The 27955-nt window shown below is 44.1% G+C and overlaps 1 protein-coding gene across 1 annotated transcript; it reads right to left on the minus strand.

Annotated features, from left to right (window-relative positions):
• Nucleotides 1-1109: 1109 nt before the first annotated feature.
• LOC139540256 (cyclic nucleotide-gated channel beta-1-like) lies at nucleotides 1110-27881 on the minus strand. Its single transcript, XM_071343938.1, has 34 exons — nucleotides 27789-27881; nucleotides 27587-27620; nucleotides 27395-27446; nucleotides 27183-27297; nucleotides 27000-27031; nucleotides 26732-26837; nucleotides 24655-24679; nucleotides 24440-24524; nucleotides 24127-24233; nucleotides 23337-23391; nucleotides 23121-23209; nucleotides 19817-20177; nucleotides 19419-19571; nucleotides 19118-19177; nucleotides 17537-17828; nucleotides 17371-17407; nucleotides 12859-13015; nucleotides 12632-12649; nucleotides 10916-11017; nucleotides 10413-10567; nucleotides 9205-9396; nucleotides 7065-7273; nucleotides 6832-6882; nucleotides 6609-6695; nucleotides 6438-6502; nucleotides 6104-6226; nucleotides 5876-6017; nucleotides 5482-5641; nucleotides 5309-5406; nucleotides 5129-5212; nucleotides 4840-4958; nucleotides 4575-4721; nucleotides 1916-2102; nucleotides 1110-1768 (listed from the first exon to the last, which is right to left on the minus strand). The coding sequence occupies exons 1-34, from the start codon at nucleotides 27879-27881 to the stop codon at nucleotides 1544-1546; spliced, it is 4017 nt and encodes a 1338-aa protein (XP_071200039.1). The 3' UTR covers nucleotides 1110-1543.
• Between the last annotated feature and the right edge of the window lie 74 nt (nucleotides 27882-27955).

Consider the following 27955-nt stretch of genomic DNA (forward strand, 5'->3'; position numbering starts at 1 on the left):
ACCATAGGCCTACTGGTAATATGCACATGGGGCACTCCAGGCAGAGCAAAATTCAGTTGGTGGTACAGTAACCAAAAGAGGTTGGGAACCACTGGCCTACACCATACATACCATTAAACACACATAAAGAACGTAGTCAACCAACACGATAACAATATTCACATTCAATCTACAGATTGTCTGGCAGTTTCGGTAGCTGGTTTTTAGACCTTATGTATTCCAAGTGGGAATATAGGATCTATATAATTATGTAAAACCTTGCATTGATTTCTGAAAAACTAACACACAAGGGTCTAAGTATTTCCCTGTGAAAACTAATGGAAAATACACACCCTTTGCTTTTCCATTTACAATGTATTTACAAGCCAAGAACTTATGAAACAGCATTTGATTAACAGTATGAAATAATAATATCATATCAAACTTAAAAACATGTCATGTACATGTATAGATTGTGGACATGAGTCTTCTTCTGATCTGTCAAGTTAGTAAAAAAATGATAAACAGTCATTTTAAACATACCCATCATGTCAAAAGCTGTTGTAACTGTTGTCATCCTTTGTTCAGCTAAATTCCAAATGAATTTGTTAGCTATAGCTGTTGGCTCTAAAGTACATCTTTGATTGTCTGGCATGGTGAACTGTCAGCATACCAGTCTTGATGAAATGATTAGCTCCACTGCTACCTGTGCACATACAACAATATTTAGATTTACATGCTGACATTTGTATACATTTTTAAATCTAGGCCTGTACACGTTTCAACATTTCAGTTAAAAAATATATACATATTTGACCCATTCACCCCAGAAACACTAAACACTACCTCAAGGGCCATGAAAAATAAGGCAAAAATAACATATTCCATTGAACAAAACTCTATAAATAACTGGTCATCTTTACAAAACGTAAACATTTCTTATAAACATCAGCAAAATCTTTCCTCACATTCCAACATCTTTATAGTATTTCCCAATCACAATTCTCCCCTTGCTGAATAAATAGGAAATTAACAAAACTAGGGTTTAGGAGAAGGAATTTGTTTCCGAAAGCAGACATAACAGAAGACCTGGCGAGACCCCCCCCCCCCCCCCCCCACCAACACACACACACACTCCCCCCACACACACACGCATACAGCTCTACCCTGTGTGACCGCTTTGTTATCTCCGTAACGAGATGATGTCTGTGTCAATTATTGCTGATTGGTACATTTACCCCTGGGATTGTAAACACAAACATATAGTGCAATGTCGAAGACATCAGTTTAGCACCCGTTTCGTCATCCCTGTGGAATTAGGTAGCCTAGGCCCTATACATAAGTGTCAAGGGGATAAGACAGTCAGTGAGGTAAAAAAAAAAAAGAGTCTATAGATATAACGGAACAGGAACTGTGACTCTGTGACTCCTGAGACATAATTGGATGATCTTTAGGACCCATGGCTCTTCTCTCTGGTCTCCCTCTCTGCAACAGAGTATAGAGGGATAAACAACTGCATCCATTTCTCCACATGAAGACTGCTCTTAAAGCTTTTGGAGACAACTCATGGCTTTCTCTTTTCTTTCCTCTTCCCACTCTCTCCTGCCTCTTCTTCCGCCACGTTGCCCTGCTCCTTGGACAGCGTCTCACCTCTGTGACAATGGGAGGCGGGGCGGAGCAACGTGGAGCTGTCTGAGGTTGGGGACATGATGCCAGACTTGCGCTCTGGGTCCAGACTGGAGACTGGAGAGACTGGGGACAGGGGGGTCAGGGAGGAGGACATTGAGGGCTGTGGGGAAACAGAGAGGTTAGCTCATTCAGTGTGTGTGCGTGTGTGCGTGCGTGTGTGCGTGTGTGTGGGTGGGTGGGTGGGTGGGTGTGGGTGGATTGTGTCTGTATAGACAATGTGTGTGTTTTTGTACAGCGAATACCATACCTGAAGCGAAATACTGGATATGTTGGTGTTCTCCTTAATCTTTGCAAGGGTCCCTTTGAGGCCTGTTTTCTGACGAGCCATCTCCAGAGCAGCTTTAAGTAGCTTGGGTGTCTCTGTCCGAGGAGGAATCACCTGGGCCGGCTCCTTCGGAGGCTCCTGAGGCTTCTTGTCTTTTGTCAGCATATTCCTGTAGCCAGAAACATCAAACAAATCAAATCAAATTGTATTTGTCATATGCGCCGAATATAACAAGTGTAGATCTTACAGTGAAATGGTAACCTACAAGCCCTTAACCAACAATGCAGTTTTAAGAAAAATAAGTGTTAAGTAAAAAATTGTCTGGGTAGGCGTTTGATTAGCTGTTCAGGAGTCTTATGTCTCGGGGGGAGAAGATGTTAAGAAGCCTTTTGGACTTAGACTTGGCGCTCCGGTACCGCTTGCCGTGCGGTAGCAGAGAGAATAGTCTATGACTAGGGTGTCTGGAGTCTTTGACAATTTTTAGGGCCTTCCTCTGACACCGCCTGGTATAGAGGTCCTGGATGGCAGGAAGCTTGGCCCCAGTGATGTACTGGGCCGTATGCACTACCCTTTGTAGTGCCTTGCGGTCGGGGGTCGAGCAGTTGTCATACCAGGCAGTGATGCAACCAGTCAGGATGCTCTCGATGGTGCAGCTGTAGAACTTTTTGAGGATCTGAGTACCCATGCCAAATCTTTTCAGTCTCCTGAGGAGGAATAGGCTTTGTTGTGCCCTCTTCACGACTGTCTTGGTGTGCTTGGACCATGATAGATTGTTGGTGATGTGGACACCAAGGAACCTGAAGTTCTCAACCTGCTCCATTGCAGCCCTTCGATGAGAATAGGGGTGTGCTCGGTCCACCTTTTCCTGTAGCCCACAATCATCTCCTTTGTCTTATCACGTTGAGGGAGAGGTTGCTATCCTGGCACCACACGGCCAGGTCTCTGACCTCCTCCCTATAGGCTGTCTCATTGTTGCCGGTGATCAGGCCTACCACTGTTGTGTTGTCGGCAAACCTAATGATGGTGTTGGAGTCGTGCCTGGCCATGCAGTCATGAGTGAACAGGGAGTACAGGAGGGGACTGAGCACGCACCCCTGAGGGGCCCCCATGTTGAGGATCTGTGTGTTGTTACCTACCCTTACCACCTGGGGGCGGCCCGTCAGGAAGTCCAGGATCCAGTTGCAGAGGGAGGTGTTTAGTCCCAGGGTCCTTAGCTTAGTGATGAGCTTTGAGGGCACTATTGTGTTGAACACTGAGCTGTAGTCAATGAATAGCATTCTCACGTAGGTGTTCCTTTTGTCCAGGTGGGAAAGGGCAGTGTGGAGTGCAATAGAAATTGCATCATCTGTGGATTTGTTGGGGCGGTATGCAAATTGGAGAGGGTCTAGGGTTTCTGGGATAATGGTGTTGATGTGAGCCATGACCAGCCTTTCAAAGCACTTCATGGTTACAAACGTGAGTGCCATGGGTCGGTAGTCATTTAGGCAGGTTACCTTAGTCTTCTTGGGCACAGGTACTATGGTGGTCTCCTTGAAACATGTTGGTAATACAGACTCAGTTAGGGACAGGTTGAAAATGCCAGTGAAGACACTTGCCAGTTGGTCAGGGCATGATCGGAGTACACGTCCTGGTAATCTGTCTGGCCCTGCGGCCTTGTGAATGTCCGGGTTAGAGTGTACTCCGAGCTGGCACTAAACCCGCATTCAATGAGCTGTATAAGACCATAAGCAAACAGGAAAATTATCATCCTGAGGTGGCGCTCCTAGTAGCCGGGGACTTTAATGCAGGGAAACTTAAATCCATTTTACCTCATTTCTACCAGCATTTTAAAATGTGCAACCAGCGGGAATAAAACTCTAGACCACCTTTACTCCACACACAGAGACGTGTACAAAGCTCTCCCTACATTTGGCAAATCTGAACATAATTCTATCCTCCTGGGACTATGGTGGTCTGCTTGAAACATGGGACTATGCTTTAAAAAAATATGGATGAAAACTCTCTTGGTAAATAGTGTGTCTACAGTCTACAGCTTATCATGAGATACTCTACCTCAGGCGATCAAAACCTCAAGACTTCCTTAATATTAGATTTCGTGCACCAGCTGTTGTTTACAAATGCAGCGTAAACCCTGCCAGCTGTATGTTATTCATGTCGTCGTTCAGCCACGTCTCGGTGAAACATAAGTTATTACAGTTTTTAATGTCCCGTTGGTAGGATATTCGTGATCGTAGCTTGTCTATTTTTATTTATTGGCTAATAGGACTGATGGTAGAGGCAGATTACCCACTCGCCGTCACATCCTTACAAGGCACCCCGACCTACGTCCCCGATATCTCTGTTTCTTTCTCCTGCCAATGACGGGATGAGGGCCTTGTAGGGTGTCTGGAGTAAATCCTTAAAGAAAAAATCTTCGACTAGTACGAGGTGAGTAATCGCTGTCCTGACATCTAGAAGCTCTTTTTGGTCATAAGAGACGGTGGCAGAAACATTATGTACAAAATAAGTTACAAATAATGCAGAAATTCTTATAGTGTACTACATTACACTCTAAAAATGATGAACTTCGAGGCAGCCATAATATCAGTGGATTCTCATAAATAAATAAAGTAGGTTTTAGTCACTTTTTCCTCTCTCTCACCTTGCTTTCTTGCGGAGCAGCTTCTGAGACTCGGGGTAATGCACTAAAATCTCATTGAGGTCCTTCTTGTCCAGGATGAACAGGTTGGTGAAGCCATGAGCCACTACGTTGGCTGTTCTCCTGTTTCCTCCACCCACTGCAAGCAAGCTTTCAACCCAAAGAGAAAACATTTAAGGAGGAAAAAGTACTTTTTCCTGGATAAAATGTCCGCGCTTGCTTCAGAGAGATAAAGAGCACACGTCAGACTTGACAACAGGATGCTCACCTGATTTCCCCAAACACTGACCCCGACTTCAGTGTGACAAACACGGTCTTCCCGTCTGGCCCGCCCACCACCTGCACCTCCCCGGCCTTGATGATGTACATCTCCCGTCCAACCTCGCCCTGAAACACAGAGGGGCAGTCAGACAACTGGACAGATCTCCTGTTCTTTACAGTTTGCCTTACACAAAGAACAAGGAGCAGAGTGCATACAGACTGCACAGTAAAAACATTAAAAAAGAGATGCACGCACACAAACTCGCTAAAGAGGTGGATCTAGCTTTAGCCTTTACCTTTTTGCAGACATAGTCCCCCGGGAGGTAAACAACAGACCTCAGACTCTTTAACATGTCAAAGATCATCTGTCTGTCGCAACCCTGAAAGGGAGAAGAAAGCGTTGGTCGAGAAATATAGAGAGATAGAGCTCTTTAAATCTTCTGAGACAGCCTGAAGAGGCCCGAAGACTTACGCACCTGGAAGAGAGAGACTTTACTGACAATGTCATAGTTGACATCCACAGCGATGTCCAGCCTCATCTTGTCTGGGAGCTGGACCAGAAGCTCCTGTTCATCTGCATAGACACCAACAGAGTCAACACAAGACAAAGCAATGCAACACAACCCAATGAAAAGTAACATGTCCCTACCCAGCATGCCCTGGGACTGCCAGGTGTAGTTGTACCAGGTTTTGACCCGGTTTTGCACGTCTTTGGGGATACGGTAGGAGGCCATGTATTTGACAGTGTTGTCCATGCATGCTCTGTAGTACGTCTGTCCGGAAGTGGCTGCACCAACCACATCTCTCATCTGCAAGAGACGGTCATTTCCCAATCAGGAGTCGACACCAATCACAACAGCCATTGACAGTTTAATCAGCTTATAATAGCACAAATGGTCAAATAAGGATTCAGAGCTAGATAAAGAGTAGTAGTCTTGTTAAACAGCAAATATCATAACATCTAGATATTTCATCCATAAACACACTATCATATTTTACATAATGCACTCTCAAACACATGTATTGATAATGTGGTCACCAACCTGTCCTATCATGATGGAAAAGGCAAACACTCCTACAAAGTAGTTGATGAGCTGAAAGATGATTTCAAAGAGCGTTGTGGGCTCCGGCAGTCCACCAATGGTGATCAGAGTCTTCACAGCAAAGTAGTAGCAGCGGATGTAACTGAGAAAGAAAAAAAACTGGATTAGAGGGACAATTAAACGATGATAGTGTAAAGATATGAGGTTAACAAAGGTGATTCCACACACCTGTTGCCCTTCCCATCATAGACCCACTTCGTGGAGCCCAGACCTTCATACGCAGAGATCCAGTAGAACAGACAGGCGTTGCAGTGGAGGCAGTACAGCAGGTAGGTGGTGGTCCGGATCACTCTAATCAAACCGGACAGAAGGAAAGAGACTGGGTTATACATACTGAGCTGCCCCTCACTTCTCTCAGAAAGACCAGGGCCTGCATTCTAAAAGCGTCTCACATTAATAGGAGTGCTTATCTAGGATCAGGTCCCCCACCGTCCATATAATCCTATTCATTGTGATCTGAGCCTGGCGATACAGATCAAAACAACATGTTGACTGTGCTCACCTGTAAACATAGGCTTTGGTCAGGATGGCCTCAAGACGGTCGTTGAACTCGAAGAAAGACATTACCTGGAGAATTCAGAAAGATAACGTATTTTCATCGCAGTGTGAATAACACGATTGTATGTGACACGGTCTACCCAGGTGGACCACACAGGTGGCAGGTGAGCCTTGCCTTTAGTAGCCGTGGGAAGCGGAGGAGTGGGTTGATCCCAGTTTTAAAATAGAACAATTCCAGTGGCACAAGACTGACGACATCCATCTGGAACCCAGGGAAACGCAGTCAACGCAGATACGCTCAGAAAATAAACGGACACCTCATTACATCGCTTAAAAACAGCCTCTCGTTCAAAGCTGTTCAGTAGTGAATTCTGTAACATTTTCAGCTGAAGATCTACCTTGAACCGGAAAGTTTTCATGTAATTCTTTCGCATGTCCTTTTTGTCAAACTGCAATGTAAACAAAGAAAAACACATACATCAATGCTTTTGACGTGTATTTCTGTGTGTTGTATCTGGAAAATCTATTTGAGACATAAACTCTCGTCTGGCAACATGGTCTCCGTGGAATACGTCAACATAGTGCCATTTAACAACTGCAGTTATATGTCGCCTTAAGCTGGCTGAATCACCACTATGTCGCCACCGCGGACAAACTGCAGGCGGGGCTGGAAGACCATGATGTCCAGGATGTAGATGAGGTCACACAGGTAGTCGGCTAGCAGCCACAGGTAGATGTTACTAGGGGTCTGGTAGGGGAAGGCCCAGCGCATCGGGATCAGCCACACGTTCCAGTTCCACGCCAAGGTGACGAAAAATAGCCACAGCACATAGACCAGATCTAGAGAGAGAGAAGCAGTGTCAACCTCCAGCAAAGGCTGAAGTTCCCTAAGCATCATCCCCACTCTTCAAAAGAAAGAGCAGGTACAGTGCCAGTCGAAAGTTTGGACACCTACACATTCAAGGGTTTTTCTTTATTTTTACTATTTTCTACATTGTAGAATAATAGTGAAGACATCAAAACGATTAAATATTACATATGGAATCATGTAGTAGCCAAAAAAGTGTTAAACAAATCAAAATGTATTTTATATTTGAGATTCTTCAAAGTAGCCACCCTTTGCCTTGATGACAGCTTTGCACACTCTTGGCATTCTCTCAACCAGCTTCATGGGGTAGTCACCTGGAAGGCATTTCAATTAACAGGTGTGCCTTGTTCAAAGTTCATTTGTGGAATTTCTTTCCTTCTTAATACATGTGAGCCAATCAGCTGTGTTGTGACAAGGTAGGGGTGGTATACAGAAAATAGCCTTATTTGGTAAAAGACCAAGTCCATATTATGGCAAGAACAGCTCAAATAAGCAAAGAGAAAAGACAGTCCATCATTACTTTAAGACATGAAGGTCAGTCAATACGGAACATTTCTAGAACTTTTAAAATTTCTTCAAGTGCAGTCGCAAAAACCACCAAGCGCTATGATGAAACTGGTTCTCATGAGGACCGCCACAGGAAAGGAAGACCCAGAGTTACATCTTCTGCAGAAGATAAGTTCATTAGAGTTACCAGCTTCAGAAATTGTAGCCCAAATAAATGCTTCACAGAGTTCAAGTAACAGACACATCTCAACATCAACTGTTCAGAGACTGCGTGAATCAGGTCAAATTTCTTCAAAGAAACCACTACTGAAGAACACCAATAAGAATAAGAGACTTGCTTGGGCCAAGAAACAAAAGCAATGGACATTAGACCAGTGGAAAGCTGTCCTTTGTTCTGAGGAGTCCATATTTGAGATTTTTGGTTCTAACCGCCGTGTCTTTCTGAGATGCAGAGTAGGTGAACGGATGATCTCTGCATGTGTGGTTCCCACCATGAAACATGGAGGATGAGGTGTGATGGTGTGGGGGTGCTTTGCTGGTGACACTGCCTGCGATTTATTTAGAATTCAAGGCACACTTAACCAGCATGGCTACCACAGCATTCTGCAGCGATATGCCATCCCATCTGGTTTGCGCTTAGTGGGAATATAATTCATTTGTTTTTAAACAGGACAATGACCCAAAACACACCTCCAGGCTGTGTTAGGGCTATTTGACCAAGAAGGGTAGTGATGGAGTGCTGCATCAGATGACCTGGCCTCCACAATCACCCGACCTCAACCCAATTGGGATGGTTTGGGATGAATTGGACCGCAGAGTGAAGGAAAAGCAACCAACAAGTGCTCAGCATATGTGGGAACTCCTTCAAGACTGTTGGAAAAGCATTCCAAGTGAAGCTGGTTGAGAGAATTCCAACAGTGTACAAAGCTGTCATCAAGGCAAAGGGTGGCTACTTGGAAGAATCTCAAATATAAAATATATTTTTTATTTGTTTAACACTTTTTTGGTTACTACATGATTCCATTTGTTATTTCATAGTTTTGATGTCTTCACTATTATTCTATAATGTAGAAAATAGTAAAAAATAAAGAAAAAACATTGAATGAGTAGATGTTCTAAAACTTTTGACTGGTACTGAATGACAGGATCAACAATTTAGGTCACTGAAAGATCAACCCATTCACCACTTGGTGGAGCCAAACTAACATTCTGATAAAAGCAAAAGGAAGTCTATACAGGAGAAGGCAATAGAGTTGGAGTCGAAAAGGGAGGAGAGGAAGAGGGTTGACTACAAGATTAGGAGCAGGGAGGAGGAAAGCAGGAGGATGAGAGAGGAGGGTTAAAGGAGGAGTAGAAGAGGAGGAGGTAGTGTATGCTCGGCGGAGGGGGAGCTCACTGGTGAAGGGGTCGATGCTAGAGGGGAAGCGGTAGTGAAGCAGGGATCTGATCCAGCGAGGAGACGTCACCTTGCAGCACAGTCTAGACTGGGGTTGCTGCTCCTCCATCTCCCTCTCAGGGGAAGCTGGTTGTGCTTCCTCCTCCGGCTCCTCTGGAGGTGCAGGAGGAGGTGTTGGAGCTCTCACAGGGGCTGCAGGTGAGAGAACAGAAGAGAGTCACAGGTCAGAGGTGAAAGGTCAGGTTAAAGGGATACTTGAAGAAAGTTAAAGTAGAATATCGTTAGCTTAGTGTAATTGCTGGAAATCTCCAGGAACTACTAACCAGCTCCTCACAAAAGCAGGGAAATATACCTTCTAACTACACCAAAGCTGGGTGGTTGGTCATTTATAGTCTTACAAAGCTATACATGATAATCTATATTTTATCCCCTTCCTCACTCTGTCCAGTTGACACATAGAGATGTATAGAGATCGCAACGTTGTATCTGTCTCATTATGGCGTCCGTGAGAGCACGGCCATTGAGATAGACAAAACTGTACGATCTCTATACATCTCTATGCGACAACGGGACAGAATGAGGAAGTGGAGAGAATCTCGTTCCTTAGGATTATCAGTAAAATTAACAAATGTATAAAATATTGATTACTATGTATAGCGGTGTAAGGCTTTAAATGACCAACCACCCAGCTTTGGTGTAGTTAGAAGGTATATTTCCCTGCTTTTGTGAGGAGCTGGTTAGTAGTTCCTGGAGACTTCCAGCAATTACACTAAGCTAACAATTTGCTACCTTCAACTTCCTTCAAACTGCACTCAGAGACATAAAATGGTATCCATGAGTTCATCTGACTCTGGGTAAGTGGAAAAAAAAGGAAGTGTTTGCGGAAGTATTTCCTGATGCGGCTCACTTGTGTGTGACCGGAGGGCCCGAGCTGTGCTGTGTGTCGCTGTGTGTTAGCACTTGGAAATAAAAGCTATTGTAACCCTTCACAACAACTGTCATATTAGCCATGGAGTGAATTACTTTTTCGAAATGTCCAATTGCTTTGGGAGTATTACGGTCTCTTTTGACATTAGCGCCCCTATTGGTAGTATTGTCAAACAGGCTCATTGTTCGTAACCCATGTGTGTTTGTAACTGTATCTGTCTATGTGTTGCAAGTGTTGTGTATATTGAGCACATGACCAGAGTGTACACGTTGTTACACACAGGCAGTGGGACTGTCATCATCAGAGTCATCTGGGTCTATGAGTTTCTCTTTGGCCCTCTCTGTCCTCTCCTTAAACATCTTGACCAGCTCCTGTAGGCGCTCGTTCACCACGTAGCTGGCCTGGCTAGCGGACGACGCAGGCCGCTCCTTCAGCCTTCAAACACAAAACATCCATGGGTTAATTAACACACACACACCTGTCCCAAACACTTTCCCTGACATCACACATCACTGTTCTTCTGAAGTAAATATGAACAACACACAGTTCCACACGGACTCTTCTTATGTTGGTGTGAATAAAAGCACCGATAAAATGGGAAAATGTCTCCCACACACTTCTAAGTGTCAGAATTTCCGTCAATACGACCTTTCTAAAAACATTCACTGATGCTATGAGAAAGGTCATTCTGACCACATTGTCGACGCCCACTGGCCAACACATTTTGTGCAGGAGACACATGTAGCTAGCTAACAGCGGGGATGTGGAGGTATCAGTATTCACCCATCGTCTCCACTGAGGATGCTGGACTGGCTAGGCCACGCCCTCACTGCGGTCTCAGTCTCCTCTTCATCATCATCCTCACTCTGAGAGTGCAGGTTCTTTCTGTGGAGGGGAGGCAGGGAACACCACTGAGGCGCAGTAGGAAACTAAGCACAGAACTGATCCAGAGACAGATGGAGAGGAAAGACCAAGGCTGCTCTCATTTGGACCCTGCCCTGTTATCAGAGTGTTCCCTGCAGTCTTGGCCTTGCCATGGGCATTACAGTCTACACAGGAAGGGAAATACAGTATGTGGAACATGGTCGAACATGATAACATTATGTTGGTTTAACATGCATGTACCCTGAATGAGGCCCTGAACTATCTTGAGCATCAGCTCTTTTGAGTATACAGTAAACAATTCTAAAAACTATACAGAGAGGCACACAAGTTAGGATGGGGTGAAGGAGTGGCGCGATGCAGTCTGGGGGAATTGTTGATGATTGGAAAAATGGTGACTTGTGGATTGACGGATGGATGGATCCTTGACGTGACAATGACTGCATATCTTACACCTTCCTGGGATTCCTCTCACTAGGTCAGCCCATGGTTCCATCAACAGGGACAGAGGAGTGTGTGAGAGTGAGAGTGTGTGTTGCTGTGCGGGTGGAATAACTCCAATGGTTGGGGAGATGGTTGAGGAAGAGAGGCGGATGAAGCAAATCCGAGCCAATGGTTGGGGAGATGGTTGAGGAAGAGAGGCGGATGAAGCAAATCCGAGCCAATGGTTGGGGAGATGGTTGAGGAAGAGAGGCGGATGAAGCAAATCCGAGCCAATGGTTGGGGAGATGGTTGAGGAAGAGAGGCGGATGAAGCAAATCCGAGCCAATGGTTGGGGAGATGGTTGAGGAAGAGAGGCGGATGAAGCAAATCCGAGAAACAGAATGAGGTAGAAGAGGGAGAGAATCATAATCCCAAACAATCACCAAAAGCATTCGTATAATGAGTCACAGGACAGACGACCAGATGCCACACTGGAGATGCAGTGCAATATACTCCTCATCTGTTGATTGACTATTAGTACTGACATGACTGACAGCCATAGCAGACAACAGAAACACGGAACAGAACAAACACATCACAACATGAGACAGAACAGCGCAACGCAATACAAAGCAGAGCAGCCCGAACGAAGGACTGCAAACACAGGTGAACATGCTATTGAGAGACGCAGCCAGTAGAAGGAGAGGTAAAGAGACACTACACACCATGTGGATGGGGCTATCCACAAAGAAAACAGAGAGCACTGCACATTTGAAATACAGTCTAAGACAGGGAGCATCAACTGGATTCAGCCGAGGGCCGTTTTTTCCTTGAGCGGATGGTCGGGGGGACGGAACGTAGACTACAAATTGGACACAAGAGGTCCGAACAGATATAATATTTGACTAAAACATAATCATTTCAAACTTTGCTTACATTTGTATATGATCACGTGTCTCTCTATTATGCGTGGGAATACCTGAACAGATTTCTTAAATTAAAATCACTTGGAGCTGATTTCCTGGTGTTTTTACAGTCTATTATGTCGCCCCCCCCCCCCCCCCCCAAAAAAAAACACGTTATTTAAAAAATTTGCTCAGAAAACTTGGGGGGCCAAATAACACCACCCGCAGGCCGCCAGTTGGGGAACCCTGGTCTAAGATCGACTATTGTGTATCCATGCTCCGCTCTTACTCTTTATCAGCAACTTTGCTGTTTTGGCCAAAGCAATATAGGAGAGAAAAAGAAAACATACATTTAGAAGATATAATTATAGATTGGGAAATAAATCAATTCAATGGTAGTAGAACTAGTACAGTATTATACATTACTTAGACAGCGGTTATGTGTTTAGCTGCTTTACATGTATACAATACCCTTATTCCAAGTGGAAGCAATTTCATTTGGGAGTGTGGGCTCACCTCTGGCGGCTGGCTTTTGACACTCTGGGTACGGTCAGGGTCTTGAGGTTGGGGTCCTGGGGGGTGAGGATTTGGCGAATGTGTCGATGGTGCCCCCCTCCGCCTGAATCCACATCCTCCACGTTGACAGCAGGGTGCACACTGAGCCTGGAGCTCGCTGGGGAAGAAACAGGAAGACACTAATTTGACTAAACTATTCTCCAGGGATGTTATGGGGAAGTGGAACACAGCTAGTAATGAGGCTTTTGAACTGTGGTAAACACATGCTAGACACTAAACAGGACACTACAAGTGGCCTATACTCTGACTCTTCCTCTGTTGTTCAAGTGCCACTTGAATGCTTACCTATCACAAAACAGACATTACCTATCACAAAACAGACATTACCTATCACAAAACAGACATTACCAATCACAAAACAGACATTACCTATCACAAAACAGACATTACCAATCACAAAACAGACATTACCTATCACAAAACAGACATTACCAATCACAAAACAGACATTACCTATCACAAAACAGACATTACCAATCACAAAACAGACATTACCTATCACAAAACAGACATTACCAATCACAAAACAGACATTACCTATCACAAAACAGACAGCTGAAACTAATCTATAAGAACAAAAACAAAACAAAACACACAGAGAACAAACAGAGTAGACCATTTAAAGCAAGAGCTTCCTGGAACCACAGGATCCAAACAACAACAACAACGAACGCAGTGCTAGTGTCAACAACGGACGACAACACAACATAGCCCAGCAGATCTAAGCACGGCACAGCACTGAACGGGGCAGCATGCCAGAGCGGGACGTCTGTGGGCTGCCGCTGAATCACCTGAGGGCCGAGCGGACGTGGGGTCGTCCTCGATGTGGAAGGCGGGGTTGGAAAGCCCTGACAGCTGCCTGGACAGGCTGATGGGGGGCAGTTGGGGGTAGGAGGGCACGTTGGGCATCTCCAGGGTACTATTGGGGGAGGACGGGGAGGGGGTGCGGGTCGGGGGGCGGTGGTGGAGGGGGACCTGGCGGATCATCTGGTCCATCTCCAGGTCAGGATTCTGCTGCTGCTGCTTAGGCATCCTGAGGCATAAGGCTGTTCAGGCGGTTCTGCACGTTGGTGTAGGATTGTCCCGCTCGCTGAGGTAAGCTGTATATCTGGCTGGGGATATTGGCCAGGGTTTGGGGTAAGTTCGATAACTGCTGGGTTAGGTTGGTGGGTAGACCGGGTAACTCCTGAGTTATTTGAACTTGGAGCTGCTGGGGAAGTTGGGACATCATTTGGGGCAGTTGAGAGATCTGTTGTGGCAGTTGGGAAACACGCTGGGACATTTGGGTGAATGGCCGAGTGTACTGGGAGAGCTCTTGGGCAAGTTCTGGGGGGAGAGAGGGCACTAGCTGGGTGACCTGGGAGGTAAACTGGGAGAGATTGGTGGGGAGCTGGGGCATAGGGGGAAGTTTAGGAGGGGTGATGTTGTGCTCTTTCAGCAGGTTGTTGAAGCTGTCGAGGCACGCAGGCGCGTGGGGAACACGCATGAGACAGCTCTTTACTGCATCACAGCTGGCAGGGACTGGGAGGAGAGCACAATACCGTCAGTCAGGCACTAGACAACACTCATCCTAATTAGGGCCGGCCCTGGGAAAAATCAACATAAGCGGTCACGCTAGGGGGCCCCCGCACCCCTCCTCAAAAAATATATATAAACAGTCAGGTCCATGATTATTGTCACCCTTATTTATATTTAAAAAATAAATAATACAAAAACCGGCAACCAGATTTTTTTTTAAATGTCCTGTTACTGGGTAAACTTGACCTTAAGAAGGGCGCCAGGACCAGTGGAAGCAAAATAACTCCATAACATCAAAGATCCACCACCATATTTTACAGAACGTATGGGGTTATTTTCTGCATATGCATCTTTCTTTCGACGCAAAACCCACCACTGGTGTGCGTGGACAAAGAGCTCTACTTTCATGTCAGCTGACCATGGTCAGATGGTTATGAAAATAGAGGTCTTTGACACACACACCAATGGTGGGTTCTGCATCGAAAGAACTATACATATCAGTACATACACACAATATCTAGGTCTAATACATAGTACAGTGCAAATTTCAATTCAATATATATAAAATGGCTGTGTCTCTTCACAGTCCCCTTTGTGCAGTAAGGTGTTCTTTTATCTGTTTTTTTAAACTGGTTTTATTGCTAGCTTGAGTTACCTGGGGTGGCAGAGAGTTCCATGTAGTCATGGCTCTATTTAATACTGTGCGTTTCCCAGCCTCTGTTCTGGACCTGGGGACTGTGAAGAGACCTCTGGTTGCATGTGTTGTACCGATGAGTGTCTGAACTGTGTGCCAACTGCTTGAACAGACAGGTCGGTACCTTCAACACTTCAACACCTTGCACAAAGACCAATAGCGATGCAGTCAATATCTCCTCAACTTTGAGCCAGAAGAGACTGACATGCATGTTACTGACACTTTCCCTCCGTGTACATCTAAGTGCTATACGTGCTGCTTTGTTCTGGAACAACTGCAATTTACTTATGCCCTTCTTTGCCGCACATGACCACACAGCTGGGCAGTAGTCCAGGTCCGACCAAACTAGAGCCTGTAGGCCCTGTCTAGTCGACTGAGACGTCAAGAAAACAGAGAAACGCCCTATCATGGACAGGCTTCTTCCCATGTTAGCAACCATTGAGTCTGTACAGTATGTTTTGACATTTCCCCCTCTTCTCTGCGCGGTCTCGACTTGCTGCCCATACGAGAGCTTCGGTAGAGAATGTGTGATCAACAAACGGTATGAGTTTAGATACAGATATTTTAAAACAGAGTTGGTCCCCGTTAAGATACGTTTATGTGATAATGCCCGAGAAGCTGGTGTTTGGAGGATATATTGGCACGGGTGTTGTTAGGCCCGAGACGAAGTCGGCTTCGGGGGCATTATCACTTTTATACAACGGGTTACCAACATATTCAAATAATGACATTTTCATATTTTCATATTGTTTTTTAATTTTGATGAATTTATTCATATTATTTCATCCTTCCACAATATATAGTCCCCCCAAAAATCTGGGGTTGCTAACCAAGCCGGCTGGTCGCTTGTTCTATTGGTTCGGTATGCCAGAGACACGACCTGGTTGTTCAGTCTTTTGTTCTGTATTTATGGAAGCAACCCAGTCATTCGTTCAAAATGTTCCATTGCCATACTGTCTGGCATCGTTCTTATCCCTTGCTTGCTAGCTAGCCAACTACGGCTAACAACAGTAGCTGCATTTGTTTAAGCTGTTTTCTAGTGATATTTATTTGCATACATCCATAACAATGAGCTAATGAGGCACGATTTCGCCTGGCATAGAAAATGTGCTCTCTCGTCAGGACACTGTTGTTCAGAGGAGCTAGCCAACAACACAGCTAACACAATAACTTCAAACTGAAGCTGGAAAGACTGCCAACTAGCTGCACTTCGTTTCGTTGTACCTTTTTTCAATTGACATTTCTTTGTATAAGCTTATTCATGATTTCGCCTGCCTCTCTCTCTCGTCCCAACCCCTACTTGTTCATTACTATGGGACAGTTGGAGATCCAATTTGAATATTGAAACAATGTTGCAAATATCGGAGAAGGTTGATACAAATCTCCGCTGTTGAAAACTAAATGTTAGTCTAAAATAAATGTGAGATAATGTCTAGAGGCTTTTTATAGTGGAGATCAAGTTTATTTCCCTGCCTGGGATGATGAGACAGTGGATTGTGCAGTCAGATGGAACAGAGTAAATAGGCATTTTAACGTCATAGATTTAGCCGGTGGTAACTTGTGGAATAGACACCGGCTGGAATGCGCTTTTAACAAATCAGCATTCAGGATTAGTCCCACCCGTTGTATAATGATATTTAAACAGTTTCCACTCTTCATCTCCCCGTTATTCATGAGCTGATCTGCTATCTGTATAATCATCAACTCGATTTTGCCAAATATAGGAGATATCTCATTCGTTGAAAGAGGTTATCTAGCAAGCTTAGCAACTTTGATCAAAGATAGTTACTCTGTCATTACTAAATATCAGTTTAATTTACTCTGAAATCTTTACATAGTGGCGTAGTCAAGCCAACAAAGTGGCACTGCGCCACTCTTATTTGGGGAGAACCCTGGCATTGTGACCATATCTTGGTTTTAAACACTTTAAATAGGCACTTTGCTCTATTTCCCGGGACACTCTGGATAAATATGAATTATTCCCGGTATTGAAAATATTCATCCCTACACTGTGAGAGATCATGAATGCACGCATGGACGCAACACGCACGCACGCACACACACACACACACACACACACACACACACACACACGTGGTGGTGGTCAATGCATTCTCCGCAGATAAAGGATTGGTCAGGTCCATCATGGGACTTGCAACTTTCAAACCAAGAAACACATTAAATTACAATATTCCCTTACAAACATAAACACAATCGTATTATAATGAACAAATATTTACCACCACAGCCACCCTCCTCTGCAGTCTCCCCCTCCTCCTGCAGAGACAGTAAGCAGAAAAGAGGAACAGAACAGCCATGAGTGACTGAACAACAGCAGGGAATAGCATTTACTGACAGGTACCACAGCTGCACAGGCCTCAGGAGAAACCATTACTGTGACTTTACCTTGGTAGTGGTGTCAGGTGTGGTTCCGTCCTCTGCCCCCTCTGCTTTCTGTGGTTGTTGGGTCACCGGTTCAGGTGCTACTTTGGCATCCTGGGCCTTTGGTTTAGGGTCAGGCTCTGCTGTCTTGACTGGATCTGGTTCTGGGCTGGGAGGAGGGGATGGAGAGGCCCTCTGGGACTTTAGCTCTTCCTGGGGCTCTGGTTCAACGTCGGGTGATGCAGAGTCACGCTCTGACTGAGCAACACTTTTTGCTGCATCCACTGGCTCCTCCTTAGCAGGACACACCTGACACCTACAGTACATGGGCAGTTAGGGCTACATCAGAGAAATATGCACACAATGATATTAACACAACAGAATGTTTCTCCCTGATGATCATAATGCCTCCCCCCTAAAACCATATTGCATAGGTAGAGCAACAACAAAACAGCTCACTTGCTAATGCTAGCCTACTAATACCCTGCATTATGTAATCAACCTAGCAACCAGTTCAGTAGCCAATCAAGATAATTCCCTAGAAGAAATAAGTGTACAGTTTGGAATAAACAAAACATATTTTCAGACATTTAGTTTGTTGTCAGTAAACGGTTAGCAACAGGTACATAAGTGTTACATCTGGGTCAAAACAATTCGCATAATATGGACAAGGCAGCCTTGACAGGCTAATTACAGTACTCACTTGGACACTCAAGATATTTCGAGTGCATTAGGTAATAGTATCCCTCCTAAGACGCATCTTTGCGACATGAACGAATATGTTGTCAAGTCTGCAAATGTTCTGCTGGGTTTAAAAGTTTTGCAATAGAGAGAGAATCGTCTCCCTCAATGGATTCACTCGAGACAAACCTGCGCCATCCTATACCCGCGTCGAAGCGGAAAAATAGGAAGTGCGCTCAGTTACTAAGGCAACCGTCGAGAGGGGACCATTTTGGCAAGGGAAGCGATGTGGTTTCTATGAGGATGAGGATAAAATGACGCTAAGCGGGCATCCACGAGAGATTTGGAACGAGCCTGGGCAAGAAATGCTCGATGTGAATGTGATTACACAAATTGTTGATGATAGGCTAGTTTGCAGTGGATTATGGCAGGGTTTCCCTAACTGGGTCATGAGCGCCCTGTGCACGTTTTGGTTTTTGCCCTAGCAAATACCTAAATAATATGACACAAAGCACTTTCTCAGGTCCTGCAGAGGAAAATACTTTACATTGGTGTAACAAGTTACCAACTGACAGTGCAAACACATAGCCTACTGTTGTTGTTTTTCACTCTGAGAAGCATTGAGACAGCTAGTGAATTTCACAAAGGTACTGTAGAACCTTTATGGGCATATGCCCCTCTCTTTGTTCCCGGTTATTCTTAAACCATCTTATTCTACACGCTTAGAAAAAAGGGTTCCAAAAGGGTTCTTCGGCTGTCCCCATATGAGAACCCTTTTTGGTTCCAGGTAGAACCCGTTTGGGTCCCATGTAGAACCCTGAAAAGGCTTCTTCAAAGAGTTCTCCTATGATGACAGCTAAAGAACCCTTTTAGGTTCTAGATAGCACCTTTTTTTCTAAGAGTGTATGAGTGGGTATATCTTACTCTGTCATCTTATTCTTAGTGTGCTCCACCTCACTCTCCTCCTCCCGTAGCATGTGTAACCTGTTCAGGGCATGACATGGACACAGATAAGACAAACACAGTCCTACCTCCCCTCACATACGTGTACAGGCATATAGGGACTTCCCACGTTTATGGCCAGTTGTCTCAAACCATGACCCCAATAAATGTTACATTTATTTCTATATAAGTCTAGGGCAGCAGGTGGTTGGAGCTAGCCTATGCATTCTCTCTGGAGTAGGCAGGGGACCCCGAGGAGGTTGAGGCCTGAGTGACAACTTACTCTGGGTCCTCGTCTTCTTCCAGAATGGCTTCCTGGCTGTGAATGGAAAGCTTGATTGATTGTGCCTCTTGCATCTGCCTGATGGCCGTCTCAGCTGTGTGTCTGGCCACCTCCTCCGCCATTCGCACCAAATCCACGCGCTCCTGGGTCATCCTGCAGAGATGTGCACGTTCTGGGATATTACTAGTATGTCATGTGTAGCACCCAAGTTAACTTTATTTAGCTAATTGTATTACTCCATCAGACTGAAAAAAAACAAAAATCTGGTTAACCCCATGAGAAGATATGCAACTTTTGTTGGATCACCATAACCTGACTGAATGTGTGAATTAGTGACTGTGTGTAGGCTGCTGTGATATTCTACATAAATATTTGATCTTGTCTGACTCCTTCCTTACCGTTCCTCCATGGTAGCCATAGCTACGCCCTCAGCCTCTCTCTTGATGCTCTCTATGAAGGGAGTCCACCTGCCCGTCTGAGTCTCAGCATCCTCCAGCGATGGTGTTGTAGACTCTGGCACATTTGGAAGAGTCTGTTCAGGCTCTTCTGGTTTCACTGGTTGTTTTGGCTGTGCCGGCTGTGACTGAGTCGTCTGTGTTGGCTGTGTCGTCTGTGTTGGCTGTGTCGTCTGTGCGGGCTTAAAAGGCTGTGGTGGTTCTGACTGCATAGCCTTGGATGGCACTTCCTGATTCAGATCCTTCAGGTCTGCTTCTACTACTTCCTCCAGAACCAGGTCCACTGCTTTGGGTTGTTTAGAGACTGTGGGACAAGCAGCCACACAGTAGGTCACTGTCTTTGTCTGGACATGACACGGCACCCAGAGTCAACATGTTAATGTGAAGAATCAATTGTGTTGGAGGTGTAGCATTTGAATTGAGGGAAATATTTCAAATCCACAATTAAAATATGACATCCTCTTATTTTATTTTCCATTTAAAAGCAATACGCCCAAAGGAATAGTGTGCAAATGTTTTGTTGAATTTCATATCATCAATCTCTTAACATGACACATAATATTTCATATGACATCTTTATTATTTTTTAAATAATATTTCACATGTTTTTATACTGTCAGCCATACTGTTCAGACATTATGTCATAATTTATAATCTACTTTATAATAACTTGATTGCCTTGACTGTGTTTGTCAAATCCTCTTTTGTGGATTTCACTCAAGTAAATTCAATCAAATCAAAATAAATAACATTACAACCTTAGGCCACATAGTTCAAGGCGATGAGAATAGGTCACACGGGCAAAACATGTCGTTTTTTTATGTGCGCTTTTTTAGTGTCATAAAATAATCTCTCATGGCTTAAGTTTTTGATGTGCAATTATGCCACAGGCATACAATACAAGATGGTAGTTTAATATGGTATCTTTCATGTACATAAACTATGAGTATCAATGTTGCCTGATAGCTCTATGTGTCTGTATGTATTTTCTAATATAATCTCTTAATGCATCCAAATTATTGCAAAGATTACTTCAATGAAGACAAGACCCATTTCTTGCTACATATCGACAAGAGTTGAATAACTGACATCAACAGACAAACAGTTAATTTTAATAAACTGACATACACTGACTATATACATTTAAAATCAAACAAAAATATCTACAAATCCATAAAGAAAGGGGAGTTCAATTTCTTTTGAAGCAATGTCTCACAGCTACCGGGTTGATCAGTTGAGCTGTATAAATGTCCACAATCATCTATGTCAGTAGGAGAAGATGGACTGAGTTAGGTTCTGTCTGAAACAGAGCAGTGGAAGATGGACTGAGTTAGGGTCTGTCTGAAACGGACCAACAGAAGATGGACTGAGTTAGGGTCTGTCTGAAACAGACCAACAGAAGATGGACTGAGTTAGGTTCTGTCTGAAACAGACCAACAGAAGATGGACTGAGTTAGGTTCTGTCTGAAACAGAGCAGTGGAAGATGGACCGAGTTAGGGTCTGTCTGAAACGGACCAACAGAAGATGGACTGAGTTAGGGTCTGTCTGAAACGGAGAAGCAGAAGATGGACTGAGTTAGGGTCTGTCTGAAACAGACCAACAGAAGATGGACTGAGTTAGGTTCTGTCTGAAACAGAGCAGTGGAAGATGGACCGAGTTAGGGTCTGTCTGAAACGGACCAACAGAAGATGGACTGAGTTAGGGTCTGTCTGAAACGGACCAACAGAAGATGGACTGAGTTAGGGTCTGTCTGAAACGGACCAACAGAAGATGGACCGAGTTAGGGTCTGTCTGAAACGGACCAACAGAAGATGGACTGAGTTAGGTTCTGTCTGAAACAGACCAACAGAAGATGGACTGAGTTAGGTTCTGTCTGAAACAGAGCAGTGGAAGATGGACCGAGTTAGGGTCTGTCTGAAACGGACCAACAGAAGATGGACTGAGTTAGGGTCTGTCTGAAACGGAGAAGCAGAAGATGGACTGAGTTAGGGTCTGTCTGAAACAGACCAACAGAAGATGGACTGAGTTAGGTTCTGTCTGAAACAGAGCAGTGGAAGATGGACCGAGTTAGGGTCTGTCTGAAACGGACCAACAGAAGATGGACTGAGTTAGGGTCTGTCTGAAACGGACCAACAGAAGATGGAGTTAGGATCTGTCTGAAACGGACCAACAGAAGATGGACTGAGTTAGGATCTGTCTGAAAGACCAGCAGAAAATGGACTGAGTTAGGGTCTGTCTGAAACGGACCAACAGAAGATGGACTGAGTTAGGATCTGTCTGAAAGACCAGCAGAAAATGGACTGAGTTAGGATCTGTCTGAAAGACCAGCAGAAAATGGACTGAGTTAGGATCTGTCTGAAACGGACCAACAGAAGATGGACTGAGTTAGGATCTGTCTGAAAGACCAGCAGAAAATGGACTGAGTTAGGATCTGTCTGAAAGACCTACAGAAGATGGACTGAGTTAGGATCTGTCTGAAACGGACCAACAGAAGATGGACTGAGTTAGGATCTGTCTGAAACAGACCTACAGAAGATGGACTGAGTTAGGGTCTGTCTGAAACAGACCAACAGAAGATGGACTGAGTTAGGGTCTGTCTGAAACAGACCTACAGAAGATGGACTGAGTTAGGGTCTGTCTGAAACAGACCTACAGAAGATGGACTGAGTTAGGGTCTGTCTGAAACGGACCAACAGAAAATGGACTGTGTTAGGTACTGTCTGAAACAGAGCAGCAGAAGATGGACTGAGTTAGGATCTGTCTGAAACAGACCTACAGAAGATGGACTGAGTTAGGGTCTGTCTGAAACAGACCAACAGAAGATGGACTGAGTTAGGATCTGTCTGAAACAGACCTACAGAAGATGGACTGAGTTAGGGTCTGTCTGAAACAGACCTACAGAAGATGGACTGAGTTAGGGTCTGTCTGAAACAGACCTACAGAAGATGGACTGAGTTAGGGTCTGTCTGAAACAGACCTACAGAAGATGGACTGAGTTAGGGTCTGTCTGAAACAGACCTACAGAAGATGGACTGAGTTAGGGTCTGTCTGAAACAGACCAACAGAAGGAGAGGGTTACGGTCTCTTTGGTTCTTTAACACTTAGTAAAAAAGACAATTAAATAAATGAAATAGAATGTGAGTCTATTATGTGATTTAAGAACTGATTTTATTTTGAACTGGGACATCATTCTGAAGGGAAGAGAAATGTAAAAAATAAATAATAATAATAATAATAAACACTTACCATTCTGCACAACTTCAACGTCATCTCTTGATCTCGCGACAGGCTGTGGCATCTTGAGGCCGAGGCCCGTCACAAACCAGCCCACGACACTGTGGTACACAGAGAAACACCTTACTAACGGGCCAAAAGGAACACAGAAACTTACAAACTGACACATACAGACAGCTGAGCCTACATTGTGACAGGAGTAGCATAGCGCCCTCGGGTGAAACTTACTTGGAGTTTTGTGAGTCCTCGTCACCTTTGAGAGACTCAGGAGGTGGCGACAAAACTGAGAGGAAAGGAGAAGACAGGTGTACAACAGTAGCATAGATGTACAGCTAGTAGATTTAGACTATAAGGACCAGTTTCCTGGACACAGATAAAGCCTAGTCCGGGACTAGAAAGTTATTTCAATTGAGATCCTCCACTGAGTATGCTTCTTAGTCCAGGACTAGGCTTAATCTACACTTAGTGGACACTTAATCTACACTTAGTGGACATGGAACGTGCTCGTTCCATGACATAGACTGTAAGCTATGATCCCTTATTGATGTCACTTGTTAAATACACTTCCATCAGTGTAGATGAAGGGGAGGAGACAGGTTAAAGAAGGATTTTTAAGCCTTGAGACATGAATTGTGTACGGGTGCCATTCAGAGGGTGATTGGACCAGACAAAAGAAAAAGTGCCTTTAAACAAATGGGGTATGGTAGTAGGTGCCAGGCGCACCGGTTTGAGTGTGTCATAAACTGCAACACTGCGTTTCCTGTGTTTATCAAGAATGATCCACCACCCAAAGGACATCCAGCCAACTTGACCCAACTGAGGGAAACATTGGAGTCAACATGGGCCAGGATCCCCTGTGGGACGCTTTCGACACCTTGTAGAGTCCGTGCACCAACGAATCGAGGCTGTTCTGAGTGCAAAAGGGGGTGCAACTCAATATTAGGAAGGCGTTTCTAATGTTTGTACAATCAGCGTATGTCCAGGTAACCGGCCTCAAACATTTAAACTCTGGCTGTACCTTTGTCAAGAGATGACCTCTTGCTCTGGGCCTTACTCTGGGCCTCTACGTAACCTGCAGGGAGCATCACAGGCTGAGGAATAACATTCTTAATCCAGTTAACCACTCTGCAACACAAGACAGACAGGGAGGAAGAAAGAGAGAGAGGGGGGATAGAGAGAGAGGAGGGGGGGTGGGAGAGGATTAGGATTAAGACAAGCTTTGTCAGCAAGTAAAGGTGGATTTGGCTGTGGAGATGTGTCTGTTCAGTGAGGTAAGGATGGAAGGCAAGGCGGGAGGGGGTGGGGGGGAGGGAGGTCTCTGTGTGACTCACTTGAGGGGGAACTGTGGTACCCGATCCTCTTCCTCATCGTCTGAAAAGATCTCCACCACAGGTATGTGTGGGAGGGGCTCTGCGTCTAGACAGACAATAGACCCCATCAATAACCGGTTATAAGTAATCAACAATGAGTCAAAGAAGTTACAACTTTTGTGACATACCAGTACTCAAAAAAATGGGATTGCTGTGTGACAAATGTAAACATATACCTGGCACATCTTTCATGTTATAAACCTGAAAAAAAGAAGCCAGAGTCACAAACTTTCATTTTTACAATGAAGGTTATATGGAATATTTACCATATTACTGTTTTGATCATTTTATGGTGTGTTATTACATTATAATAGTTTAAAATGCTCCTCTGATGTCCAGTTATGTATGGCAGGGTGTTGTTTTAAAGGAATTAGGAATCTACTGATATAATTGTACCCATATCTGTACCTATGAATTTGAAACTTTCTTTAACCACAGGATCTGGAATATGTGAATTGTGTGCAACTTATAAGAAGGTGGAAAAGAATGCTGCTCAAATGTTCAGAAAAATGTTTTCGTGTCATAATCATTAGCAATGTATCCTATTGCACGTGTCTGTAAGATAAGGAGTAGATTTCATCAATCATTGATATCATTTGTCCACAACTTCACCATTTCTATTCTATCCTTGAATCCTTCAAATAAATGTTTGAACGCATGTGAAGCTTTAGAGCAAATGCTATGGTGGATTGATTGCAGACTACTGATTGTACGACTACTCAGACTACTCAGGGGGTAGATGGGTGTCCGGCCCAGATACAGCCTGTTATTTAGCTGTACTTACACATGGCTCTGCGATATACTCTTCGTGCGTCTTAAGTACATAAAGGAACATAAAGTAAGAAAAACTTGTTACGGGGATTAGAAAAAGAAACTCCTGCAAAATGGCATTTTTGTTATGTCAGATATGAATAATCAGCATGTCAGATATGAATAATCAGCACCCCCCAAGCTAATGTCTGAAAGCTGAACAAGAATATAATTGAAACTACAGCAGGCGGACCTCGGGAGAGCCTGGGAAGCCATAACCACTCAGTTTTAAGAGGGCTCGATGCTTTTAAAACTAACAGTAAGCCTACTGTATAAGAAATAGTTAAATGGAGTAGACACTTATGAGATAATGGTGAGAGGAAGTCGGTAATGTCTTAACACCATGGATCTCATAACAGATTATTACATTTCTAAACCTCTCTTGTGGTATTACGTTGCTTTCGCGTCTCATTCACAGCTCTCTGAAAGCCCTGTGACACCATTGGCTTTGATTAAGCTAGTTATTCAAAAGCCTGTTACATCATTATAGACCATCGCCGGTTATTCATCAAGCGGGGAGCAGAATTGTTTTACAAAAGTGATTTTAAGTGAGAATATCGCGTTATCATGGGGAGCTAAGATTTTAATGTAGCATCATTACTAGGCATGTAGTAATTATGTTTTAAAAGTTATTATATTGTTTAAAAGCTATTATGAGGCAACCTGACAAAAATGATGTTTTAAATTTATGTTTAATCTAGGAATAAAGTATATATTTATTTTTATCACCTTTATTTAACCAGGTAGGCCAGTTGAGAACAAGTTCTCATTTACAACTGCGACCTGGCCAAGATAAAGCAAAGCAGTGCGACAAAAACAACAACACAGAAATACACATAATAACACAATAGAAAAAATCTATGTACAGTGTGTGCAAATGTAGAAGAGTAGGGAGGTAAGGCAATAAATAGACCATAGAGACGAAATAATTACAATTTAGCATTAACACTGGAGTGATAGATGTGCAGATGATGATGTGCAAGTAGAGCTACTGGGGTGCAAAAGAGCAAGAAGATAAAATAACAATATGGGGATGAGGTAGTTGGGTGTGGTATTTACAGATTGGTTGTGTACAGGTACAGTGATCGGTAAGCTGCTCTGACAGCTGATGCTTAAAGTTAGAGAGGGAGATATAAGTCTCCAGCTTCAGTGATTTTTGCAACTCGTTCCAGTCATTGGCAGCAGAGAACTAGAAGGAAAGGCGGCCAAAGTAAGTGTTGGCTTTGGGGATGACCAGTGAAATATACCTGATGGAGCGTGTGCTACGGGTGAGTGTTGCTGAGGTGACCATTGAGCTGAGATAAGGCGGGGCTTTACCTAGCAAAGACTTATAGATGACCTGGAGCCAGTGGACCTGGAGCACCACGTGCTCTCCTGAAAAAATACATCTACAATCTACTTCCACAGAAACCGTGACATGGTGACATGATAGTGTCAACTCACCTCTGTCTCCTCCTCCTCCTCCTCTCGAATATCCTCTCTGTACTTGTCATCCGGCTGAGGCACCACTTTGCTCAGTCCCTCTGCTATCCACTTAATCACCCCATTCCTGTTGGAAGTAGGAATCGTCAGTCAATTAATAGAGCTATCAAACTTTTTTGAAAAATATGATATATTTCCACATTTCAACATACTTTGAAGTAATATACAACAACAAAAATGTCAACAGAATCAACAAAACCAACACTTCAAAAAAGTCCTCTATTTGTACCTTTCGTCCTCTCTTTGTACCTCCTGCAGCGACTGATGGATGGAAGCAGAAAGTGGAGGGATAGAATTAGAGAAACATAGAATCACATATTAACCCTTTATACAGCTTAAAAAAGACCTACACTGACTCAATTACAGACTGGTCGATTGATACAGGTAGTGTTTGGTACAGTCTAACATTCACCCTGGATACAGAGTTGGATCTGCTGAGGTTAGGGGTGCCTGTTGGTTGAGGCAGAGCACTGGTGAAGCCATTGGAGAGCCAGGTCATCACTCCACTCTGACTCTGACTCTGAATACTGAGAGAGAGAGAGAGATCATCATCATCACCATCATGGCAAAAAGTCTGTATGCAAGCAGACCAGACTGCTCACAGGTCAAATTTTACACACATACCCATTGTCCTCTGAAATATCCTCTTCCTTCTGTTTGGCTGGTTTTGCATTGACTGTTGAGATTCACGTACATAAAACAGAAGCGAAGAAGAGGGTTAACAAATTGAATAGGCATTTATAAAACACACGTGTTCACAGTTGTTTCATTGTTTTACAAAGCTATGATACACTGTTTGAAGAACAGAGGCATTACCTTTTTTTTTGACCTCATCTTTAGACACTTTTTGCTTTTGGAGAGAAAGATGGAGAGAGACAATCAGGTAATGTGAAGAGGACAAGTCATAAATAATATATATTTTTTGTAATTTTTAAAATATTTTTGGTGATATCTTGTGAGGTGATCGGGGTATACAGGTGAGTTGATTTGTGAGCAGGTGTGATTAGTGTGTTCTTACTGGTGATGCAGGTGCGGGATTGGCTGTCTCCTGTCCCAGAGAGCCAGGGGCGTCAGGGGGCTGAGGAACCACTTTCACCACCCAGTTAAACATCCTGAGACAAATGCAAATATCAGGACAACAGTTCAGTAACTAGGGCAACATCTGCCGAAGTGAGCATCCCATAA

The sequence above is a fragment of the Salvelinus alpinus genome, chromosome 15, assembly GCF_045679555.1.
Source record: "Salvelinus alpinus chromosome 15, SLU_Salpinus.1, whole genome shotgun sequence".
Lineage (NCBI taxonomy): Eukaryota > Metazoa > Chordata > Actinopteri > Salmoniformes > Salmonidae > Salvelinus > Salvelinus alpinus.

Excerpts from the sequence above, each read along its gene's own strand:
- LOC139540256 (XM_071343938.1), bottom strand. The coding sequence starts at position 27,881 with ATGTTTAACTGGGTGGTGAAAGTGGTTCCTCAGCCCCCTGACGCCCCT. Across the intron at positions 13,016-17,370 it reads AGAGGAGGGTGGCTGTGGTG|CGAGCTCCAGGCTCAGTGTG; the intron begins GTAAATATTTGT and ends TTTCTTCCCCAG. Across the intron at positions 6,227-6,437 it reads ACCAAAGCCTATGTTTACAG|AGTGATCCGGACCACCACCT; the intron begins GTGAGCACAGTC and ends CGGTTTGATTAG.